The sequence below is a fragment of the Pleurodeles waltl genome, chromosome 1_2, assembly GCF_031143425.1.
Source record: "Pleurodeles waltl isolate 20211129_DDA chromosome 1_2, aPleWal1.hap1.20221129, whole genome shotgun sequence".
NCBI lineage: Eukaryota > Metazoa > Chordata > Amphibia > Caudata > Salamandridae > Pleurodeles > Pleurodeles waltl.
The window spans coordinates 1207116227-1207127422 of NC_090437.1; the positions used below are offsets into that span (position 1 = coordinate 1207116227).

General features: G+C 48.7%; 1 protein-coding gene across 8 annotated transcripts in view; it reads right to left on the reverse strand.

The window, feature by feature from the left end:
* FGFR3 (fibroblast growth factor receptor 3) overlaps positions 1 to 10642 on the reverse strand; it is a 104049-nt gene extending 93407 nt beyond the window's left edge. For 7 of the 8 annotated variants that reach the window (XM_069203939.1, XM_069203931.1, XM_069203907.1 and 4 more), the window contains exons 1-2: positions 10493 to 10642; positions 7150 to 7348 (exon numbers count right to left, since the gene is read on the reverse strand). In XM_069203939.1, coding sequence (XP_069060040.1) covers positions 7150 to 7348; positions 10493 to 10540 — 247 coding nt within the window. In that variant the 5' untranslated portion in view covers positions 10541 to 10642. The remainder of the gene's footprint in view (positions 1 to 7149; positions 7349 to 10492) is intronic. The other variant, XM_069203923.1, reaches the window with a different exon arrangement.
* Positions 10643 to 11196: the final 554 nt, after the last annotated feature.

The following is an 11196-nucleotide window of genomic DNA, read 5'->3' on the forward strand; positions in this document are numbered from 1 at the left end:
TAGCCTGTGAATGACACAGACATTCACATGGCCTGCCTGCGCCTTTCCACTTTCATTCATAAAAAAAAAATGACATTGCCTGCCTCCCCCCTCCAGGCACAGCAGAGGAGGGGACCACATCATGGAGGTGGCCTACAGTGTACTCCAGCCTTGGCTCCCATTCAAGCAGCAGCCGCGCCATCTGCCTCCTTCCTGCCAGCAGCATGGAGCGCAACTCCCCGCGGGGACATGGAAACCTGCAGCCCCTCCAATGGGTCACATTCATATTAGCAAACACACACATACCTCCAGAAAGGCTCCCCTCAAAGTGTGTTTTATGCAGCCTGGCCTGGGCACAAAGCCTGAGCTGTTACAAGCTTCACCAGCCCCGTGTGGAGCATTAGATCACAGGGGAAAAATCCTTCCAAGCTTTTTTTATGGAAAATGAGGCCTTCAACTGTACGCACGAGCTGGCGAACAACCACCCTCAGTAATGAGCCCCAGTGAAGAACATGCCTTTCTTTGTACAAGCCAACACCGAGCTCAGAGTGTGATCACTTGTTCTTCCGCCTTTGTAGATTATGGTTTACGTCCTACATGTGGCTATCTACTGAGTGTGGCAGTGCAGTAGGTTGGCAACAATGTCAGGATAAGACAACAGATAGTTACAGAGGCTCTGCAGCGCCACAGAATACAGGTAAGGTTAACAGATACCGACAATGCTCAAGCCAAATTAATCCAGTTAGCACGAATACACCGTGGCTAGATCTAATTAACAACAAAAACTCAAGCAGTATAATGCCTTCTACAAAGTGCAACTCACAAACTACAGACTGCTGTCTGTGATGAAATCCAAAAAAATCAGGGTATGTCAGTACCGAATTAAGCTGGTGCTGTGGGATCACCATAAATGTATAATGCCTGCCATTTGAGTATGTATAACATGATGTCAAAGCTATCAAACATCATGCTCCAGGGCTGGGTCACACATCTGTAGCTGGGAGCATGTGGTTGGAAGGCTTATGTGATAACACATAGATCCTCAGCAGGTAGGCCTCATGAGATGTCAGCAGAGGATGGATACCATGGTGCTACCCTCTCCTGTGCCATGTTACAGGCTGTCATACAAGTTACTTTAACAACAGAACCACGCCATAAGCCAGGGGCTATGCACTTGATGTCACCAACATTTCACCATTGTACGGCAGTTAAGACACATTCCCTGGTCTTCATTTAAATTATTATGTTCCATGTTTTGCTGTACTAACAATCTTACCTAGACAGTTTTACAAAGAGTCTTGAGGTCCCATATGACCCGCAATTAACTTGACCAAGTGGAAAGACAAGCCTTTAAAACTCAATTTTCTGGCATATATTTAGTGCCAACATCATATATTTAGTGCCAACTACGCACATTCAACACAACGTCCTATTTTTGTTAAGTAAGAATATTTTTTTTAAATATAGGTCATGCAGGAGTGTGGAATTTGATAAAATATCTATTAGTCCATGGGACAGGTTGCTTCATAAATCTATGTGTCCTGCTAAAAAATCCATATGTCCCCTAGGTGCCATGTACCATGGCAACCAATTATGGCACAATCTAATTATATAAGAGCTCTTGTAACAGCATCTCTGATTATGCCAGGGCTCATACTACTGTAGAGTTTGAATAGTAGCAATTCCCTTATTTTGCCACCTTTTAGCAGATCTACATAGAGGGGCTGGAGATAGAGGTAAGCAATAGTTCCAGGGTTGGAATTCCCTTTTTAGTCTCTGCAAACTTACTAATTTGTATGTTTTAGGAGTTTTCACCAGCTCTTCTCTAATCTTTTCCCATAGAGAAAGGCTGGAAATTTACTCCTGACAAGGCAGAAGTAAAACCTCTTCCAGGGTTGGGAAAAAGTGACTGGACGGAAAGTGATTTTAGCATGAGCAAATCTACTCATCCCTTTTTGCTCGCACTAAATTGCAGTTCACAAATATATTCTAGGAGTACAATTTCCTGGCCTACTTCTGTAAATTCTTGTGAATTAATGAAAACCGTAAATCTGCTCTAATGCAAGGGCGGATGTGTGCACTTTTAAAAACTGAGATCTTTTGCTTTTATTTCAATTTTATCTCTCTATTTTTCAGCTGGCATCACAGTGAGTGAGAGCATTTTGCTCTTTCAAAAGGAACATACTGGCACATGAAGTAGTTTTGTTCAATGCCCTGAACTACTGTGGCAAAGTTATTGTGAGGGCCCAGCAGCTCCCACAACACTAATGCTTTAGAAAAACCATATCAAAACAAGACATAAATTGACAACCAATGTCAGACCTATTGGCTTTGCTTATTTATTTTTGTGTTTCCCATAATCTTGTTGGAACTGTTTACACTGATTTTTCCACTATGAATTGTTTTGGGACATACTGCCATGCATCAAGACATTTATCAAATGACACTTTAAAGAAATGGTACTTACATTGCACAGTAGCTCAGCAGAAAGTTTTTTTTCCTCGTTGCATTTTTTGTGAACATTTTATAAGATCACCAACTCTGCTTTCAGGCTTTTGCAAATATTTGCATCAAACCAGAGAGTATGCTGAGAGCATTATATGGAGCCTAATATTGTTAATCTTTGCAAACGTGTGTACTCATTTTTATACTGGAACCACTGTCAGTAGTGCAGTCTGAGCTCACAATATTTTAATGCTCACCCTTATAAAGACTGTGTCAATGAGACATAAATACAAGATCCAACAGTGTTAATATATGGGCACAAAAATTACCTTAACTGCAGATAATGCCCTTCCCAGATCTATTATGTAGTACTGTAAACTGGCAGTCAATAGATTTGTGCTGTAGGGGTTGAGCCTGCTTGCCCCAATGGCAAAATAAACATGTTAACTTGTTGTCCTTGACCCCAAACAATGTCCTCGATGTTGGGCTACAGGAATTCCACACCCCAGTCATGGAAATGCAAACTATAATCATGCAATTGTTTGTTCAGCACCCACAATCAATAACAGCTGTCCAAGAAACAGAACAACTACCATCACATTTGTGTTGTCCCTGTCCTGTGCTTTTAGGCACGAGGCACACTTCTGCCTCACAGCCTTACAAACAGGGTGGAAGCACTCCCAGAACACCACGGAAGCGCTGAGTGTGTACACTGCATTTAGCAGAACACGGTGTCTGCAAACATAACCACTGTAAATGCAAGACAGCATTTCCTTTAATTTAGCACTGTGCCAGATTCAAGTAGCATGATCTGCAGCCTATGGTAGGAACACAGTAAAGAACCCCCAATCAAGTGCAGAGAATGCATGATGCAGACCAATTGCAGGACCAGGGCAAAAAAACATCAGCACAACCTCACCTTACACCCTACCCCATCACGTGCAGAGAATGCACGACCTGCAGACCACGGCAGGACCGGGGCAAGAAGCCTCAACACAACCCCACCTTATACACCCCCCCACCCCCATCACGTGCAGAGAATCCATGACCTGCAGACCATGGCGAGCCAAGGCAAGAAACCTCAGCACAACAAACCTTTTGCCCTGCATGATGTGAACAGAATGCATGATCTGCAGACCGTGACAGGACCAGGGCAAGAAAACCCATCTTATACCCCCTGTGATCTTCCAGTCAGGATTTGACCTACTTTCAGATGGAAAAATGGCTACGTCTGATGCACGGCAGAAGCCAAATTGGGCTGGTGCACAGGCCCAACTCCATTCTCACAAACAACTTATTTTGTTACTGCTCGACAATCCGCAGGACATTAGAAAGTTCTGACTGGTTCTAGTAACCTTGGAAATATAAAACCTTCCATTATAGGGAATCAAAAACTAAAGAGACTGAGCAGCAGATGAGGCCTCATAGGCGAGCCCCGAATAAACGGGGAAGCATTCCAAAAGTTACATGCTTTTGCTGAACTTTACCTAATTTCTTGGACACTGAGCCCACCTTGCTTTTAGATATGTATTAAAGAAGAATGGTGCATCAATCACCAACTTAGTCTGCCTAAAGCATTGGCACTATATTAACGTGGGCTCTTTTGTGAGGGGAGTCACAAATAGAAATAACAAACCTAGCCAAGGATTAAGCAAAGAGCAGCTATTCTGTCTCTTCAAGATGGCTACGACACTGCCACATTACTGCGCAAAGTCAAGCACTTGATTTGTTTAAAAAAAAAAAACCACACACACAACGATAGTGGAAGCAAGGAAGCTAATTTAGCAGCCTCCCCTCTCCTTAAGTACACCACCAACAACATAAATCAAACCCATTTTACTAGTCAAAAAATGCCCACCAATGGTTTGGCATTATCCTTGAATACTTGTAATGTACACTTTTACCAGACTGTGCAGCACCTACGTTTAAAAAGCGGAGGCCTGTGAACATTAACACCACCTGAAAGATGGAGCCATCTCTGAAGAGAACTGCTTGGTTATAAACGTTAATTTGCTAATTCTGACATCTTCTGAGAGCCAAGACTGGGATCCATAACATCTCACCACTGACTTCGATTACACATTCTGATCCCCACTCGCTCTCGGCGTGCCTCAGCACAGTATCAAGTTGTCCCCCTATAACTGGCTCAGGCTACGAGTAGCAGTCAATGAAGTCTCTGCTGTAGTTGTCACGGCTGGCACACTCCGTGCGAGGTCACCGAAACACTTTGAATAAACCAGCACCTATAAACTGCAAGCCACGAAACACCACCAATGTGACAAATAACCAGAATTCTATAAGGTGATAGAGGCAGATTATGAAACAGGCACTTAATGTACTGCGAAGGTGTAACGTTGGGAATATCGTAGGCCGCATTAATGCACCTTCTATCGTCTTGTGGCATCACTTAATCAAGGATAGTTGCAATGCCAAAAAACAAACAAAAGAAAAAAACACATTGAAAGAGGCCTCTAATTCACTGCAAAATCACACAAACATAGCTGCTGTGCCGACAGACACAATTCCCGATATCACACAACCAAAAGCAGCTGTTCTCCTGAATGAAACATTACATTGATGCATTGTGACCTCGCACAATCAAGGACGGATCTGCATCAAAGGACCCTCTCTACAGCATTATGTGTTGCTGCGTAACACAGGGACATATAATGCAATGTGACATCCTACAATCATGAGCAACTACCACTGTACCAAAGGAAGCTCAAAGCATGATGACAACACACAATCATGGGCAGCTTCCCTATCAAAGGAACATCTACTGCATGATGTCATCACACAATCATAGGCATCTGCCCTACCAAAGGAACGTCTAATGCGTTGTGACATCACACAATTCTGAGTACCTACTGTGCAACAGGAGCGTCTAATGCATTATCACGTGGTCAAGAACAGTTATTTTCATAGTGGCACTGCATGAATAAATACTGCAGCTTTGCCAGGAACCTCCACTATATTAAGAAATGACTCGATCAAACTTCGTGGACAAGGACTTCTAATGCATTCTCGTCTCATGCACTCAAATCCAGCCGCTGCATCATGAGGACCAGTCACTGCACTGTGACGTCGCTTCACACAACCACAGGCTGCTATTATGTCAACCAGACCCTAATGAACTGTGAAATCACAATCCCACTTACAGCATCGGTGCCAGGAAAATACAGCTGCATTATGACATCACACAATTAAGGACTAAAGGCAGGCCATGTTATGTGTATTTGTAAAGCCACTCTCGCCATCGGTGGTATCCTGGCACTGAGTGGGTGAATGCTCCCAGCCCTTCCTATGGTTGCTTGGTTAATTGAAAAGCCAGGTCTTCACCTTCTTGTGAAAGACAAGACGAGAGGACGAGGCTCTGGTAAGTAGTGGGAGGGTGTTCCAGGCTTTTAGGCGCGATGTACAAGAAGGCGCGGCCTCCAGGTCTGCATGTCTCATCAAGTATTTCATACTGGTAAACAACAGTTGAGTTTTCCCCTCCAAGGCTGGCCTGGAAACGTCATCATGGGTGAGGGGTCTACTTCAGGAATTCAAGACAAACGATTTGAGTAATTGTGATAATAAAATGCCATGATCACACCATCTGCTACTTATGAAACATGCTCGATCTCACACTAAAACTTAACCGAGTACGGAAAGGTTCAAAATGATCAGCATAACTTTGTGGCAACACGATACGTATGCTGGAAAGCTTACTGAGATAAAAAAATATGAGGGCACATGTGGGACAAGCAGGTAGTATGGCGCTGACACAGGTGTGTACCCAGGCATGGCTTAGAGTAGGGCATCCATGCATTGGATAGCAATATATTGAGACAAAGGCATAGCAAACAGGATAGGTGAGGCACTGTGAGGAACTATAAAGCACACACAATCACAGAATCACATAAACGACCGTGGGATCTTTAAATATCGGCAATAAACGCCTCCTAGCAGTCAGTTGAAAATTCGATTGTCACCTCTGCTTTCCCAAATTCACCTTGTCTAACAGCCTTGCAATCCAAAATCAACAAGGAGTTTGGTAAATGAAGCAGTGTCGAAAACGACCCCAAGGGTAAGTCAAACCATGAACCAGACAAGGGGCAGGATGAACACAAGCCATGCGCAGCACTTTTTGCATCGATAAGCAGCCCACATCAGTACTTACACCGAAGCTCCTCTGTTGCACCGGACCTGGACCTTTGTATGTACGGCCAGTGAAGAGTTACAACAATATACATCCGTGTGTACACCCATGTACTAGAGTGCCAAGCTGCACACGTACCAGCAGTCAGGGGCTACCTAAACACGCACAACTAAGGTAGATAGACCTGCATATAACACACACGTCATGCACCATACTGTGCCCTCAACACCTCAGGGTCTGTATTGTATTGTACTGTAATAGTATTTATATAGTCACGTACCAACACCAAGAGTCATGTTCTGCAGTCCAATCTCACAGCACAGTAACAAAGGTACTAACAAGTGCCAATACCTGCGCCCCAACTCAAACACATGCGCCAGCATGGTAGGTACTGCTTGGTACCCTATTATTCGAGGGTGCACCTGCTTAGCATGCTAACATTAACTTATATGCACACAGATTTATATAAATTGCCACATGAAGGAACACATAAGCGTTTGGCGTCAACAGTAAGCCACAAGCACGTGTTACACTGGAGACATAAGAGGGCGGAGGCGGCGAGGGTCTCCCGGTCACGCTCTTACCTGCAGAGGGTCGGCCCTCGGTGAGGGGCAGCCTGGCCGCCGGAGCTCCGCCCGCCAGAGTCACCAGACACAAGCCGCAGAGCCAGACGAGCATCCCCGCGCCGCGCCTGCGGGGCCGGGCTCCCTCCTCAGGCATGCTGCGCCCGCCGCATGCTGCTCCCGATGCCAGCTCCGACCCGCGGGCACCGCTGCTCAGCCGCTGCAAGGCAAAGAGGGGAGAGTCAGAGACTGAGGGGGCCGAGGGTCGACGCCCACATCGCCCGCAGGATCTGGGGGTAACTCTCTGCGCCGCTCGGACTCCTAGTATCTGTGACGCCTGACTCCACACGGGCACAAACTTACCCAAGGGCAGGCACGGGGCGGCTGCCGGGACCGTCCGTCTCTAGCGCACTCTCACTGGGCCCCAGAGTGGGCGCTACAACGCAGGCAGGACACACCGCTCAGTCTGGCACAGGCCACATCTTTCACTCGCTGTAAGGCACACGCGGTAGTTTGTTTCCCCCTTTCCTTTAACCCCACTACACAGACCACTGACAGTTAGGTCTTTAAGCCACTACACTACATGTGCGGAACATTTCAGAGTGTCTACTGCCCTCCGACAACTGTTACTACATCGGCCAATTTCAATATGCCTTGCACCGCCCCGACTGACTTCCAAAGGCAGGGTCCATTACAAGTCCGAAGCCCCGCCAGGTGCCCATAAAATGACATACATGTGAACTGCTGACAGCTTTCCTAAAGTTTCATTCACTGATGCTCCAAGAAGAGAGAAGTGTCTGCTGCTCCTGTGTATTTCACACAATGTACACAATTGCACTGCCCTGCGCACTGACGCATTTCCCAAGTCAAGCACTGATTAGCATTTCCCAGGTCCTTCTGCGTATTACATGCACTGCCAGCTTTACGTCACCCGCCACGGTGCATGAACTGACAGCTTTTACCAAGTGTCACCAACAACGGTGCGTGAACTGGCAGATTTTACCAAATGTCACCCACCACGTTACACCAACCGCCAGCTTTTACCATGCAGGTCACCCGCCACGGTGCATGAACTGACAAGCTTTTACCAAGTGTCACCAGCTACGGTGCGTGAACTGACAGCTTTTACCAAGTGTCGCCAGCTACGGTGCGTGAACTGACAGATTTTACCAAATGTCACCCACCACGTTACACGAACCGCCAGCTTTTACCATGCAGGTCACCCGCTACGGTGCATGAACTGCCAGCTTTAACCATGTGTCACTCGCTATGGTGCACGGACTGCCAGCTTTTACCATGCTTTTGCCATGTATGTCACTCACCCAGTTGCAAACTGTCAGCTTTCACCACAGACATTGACTGCCACATTTTACCATGCACGCCACCCACCTGGTTGCATGAAATGCAATCTTTTACCATAGATATCACCCGCTACGGTGCATGAACTGCCACCTTTCCCTTGCATGTCACCCACTATGAAGCATGAACTGCCACCTTTTACCGTAGATATCACCGACCACGGCACCTTTCCTTTTACCCACAAAGTTACATACGCAAAAAAAACTGACACCTTTACCGTGCCTGTCACTGAATATACTGGCATCACAAAACTCCCAACACTTACCAGACGCGCCTTTACATGCACGGAGCACTGACGGAAACCCCGCAAAACACTAGAGTGGGGCGCAGGCAGCCCTCCCTGGGCACGTTCACCCCCGTTACATGCAGGTATCGAATGCACCGAGCACTCGGTGATTCCTTGGGCTTTCCATGCACTGAGCACATAGATCACACCACTGCATGCACGAGGCGAGCACTGGCAGTCTTTCACACACTGTACCTAGTACAGTCCGTGCAGGCCACTGGGGTTTCACACCTACCTCCAGTTATTGCATGCATGATCCCGCCTTTCACGCCCCGCACCTGGTACACGCCACTTGGATTTCAACTTCGCACCCATCTTCGTCCACTACACTGCATGAGCTGAGCACTGGCAGTCTCTCACAACCCTTACCTAGTACAGCCCTTGCAGGCCACTGGCAGACGATTTCACAGCGATCTTCCTTTGCCAGCCACACTGCATGAGTGTAGTAGCACTGACAACCTTTCAAACCCTTACCTAGTACAGTCCTTTCAGGCCACTGGAATTTCACACCGAACTTCTCACACTGCATACCTGAGCCCAGCACTGGCAGCCGTACACACACCGCACCTAGCCCCGGGTAGGCCACTGCGACTTTAATTTCACACCTATCTTCGCCCACTTTGCTGCATGAGCAGAGCACTGGCAGCCTTCACACCCCTTACCTAGTACTGATCGTGCAGGCCACTGGCAGCTAAGACTTCACACCCATCTGCCTTCGTCCAGTACACCCCATGAGACCAGTAGCACTGGCGGCCTCGCACACCCCTTACCTAGTACTGGCCGTGCAGGCCACTGGCAGCTGGGATTTCACATCGATCTTCCTTCGTCCACTACACTGCATGAGACTAGTAGCGCTGGCGGCCTCTCACACCCCGTACCTAGCGCGGCTCAGTGGACCACATTCACCAATTAACACCTTTCACTCGCTGGAAGGCCTAGGCGGTCCTCACACATAGCAAGCACTTCATGCACACGTTTCACCCAGTAAAAAGCAGGAGAGGCACCTGCACGTTGCATGCAACAGGCGCGTCGGTCACCGAGTTACACAGAATATATCCAACTATGGGGCGAGTAAAGATCATGCTAAACTGTACGTAGCACCACAGGACTACGCTCCTTTCCCGAGACTTTACAGCCAGCAGGTTAGAATCCTACTGAGCTTCCAACTTAATATGCAAACTTCTCGGGAGAGCCCTGCAGATGCACAACTTTCTGCAATAAAAGGTTCTCCTCAGTGCAGAGGCACGGCCTGGGGAGAAGCTATGCACCCATGCATAACCCACTCAACCCGACCTGTCGCCCGGTGCTGATCAGGCGCCGCGCGCCCCGGCACCTGCAGCCGGTGGGAGGGCTGCAGGGTGCACCGTAAACTCGAGTTCAACTCCAGAGACAGTGGGGGCGGCTCGCACGGGTCCCTCTGCACAGACCATCACACCGCACCGGCGTCACCGCACTGCAGGAACCCCGGCACCGCCAGCTGCCCTGAACTGCGCCACATCCGAGGAGGCGCAGGGATCAACCATCCAAAACACGAGCTTGCAGCCGGGGGTGCTCCTGCACGCGCACAACTGCCCCCACGAGAGCCCAGATCCGCACGGTGGGGCGACGCCGGCTGCGCCCCTGCAAGCGTCCCGGCAGAACACGGAGGATTCCACGGTCCAAATTGTGCACGTGAATAATCCAGATTAATGCGTGCGGGTAGTCCGGCTAGGTAGGTACCTGGGCGCGCTGGGCATCCTGCTGCTGCTCCCGCTGCGGGCGGCTCATGGACAGCGCTCTGTGCCCGACCTCCAACGCTACCTCCTTCCCCGCTTCCCCTACGCTTGTGCTGCGCTCAGTATCCGACCCGGGGCTCAGAAAGGCAGGGAGGACTCCGCCCACTATCCGCAAGCCCCGCCTACCCACCCTCTGCACACAAGCCCCGCCCACCTACGCAAAGATTCCGGCGCTCATCGAATCACTGCCTCGAATTTAAAGAAACGCACGGGAAGGTCCGCCTTCCACACGCTCCCTTCGAGCATGCCGCGCGCATACCCGCGAGCCACGCCCTGGTGCACATCAAGAAGCTCTTCCCCTAATAAAGAGCCGCGCCCCCTGGCAAGCCCAAGCCTACCACACCACGCCCCTCCCGCTCTCGGAGACTACGCCCCTTTCAGTGCGAATGACGCGCCCGGTATACACAGGTCCACTTCACAAACCGCCCTGCCCTCTACATTCACACCTGCGGAGGCAGTCGAGAAACGCTATAGCGGCACTGAAGCTCTTGATAGCGCGTCCATGAAACGCATCGGGGTAATAACAAATTCCGACATTAGCTAGCAGCGCAAGTACCATTCTGTTACTTAGGGGGGTGGCGCCATCCTGACGGTCACGCCCAGCACACGCCTCCATTTGCTGGCGGGAGTTGCGAATCAACAGTCACG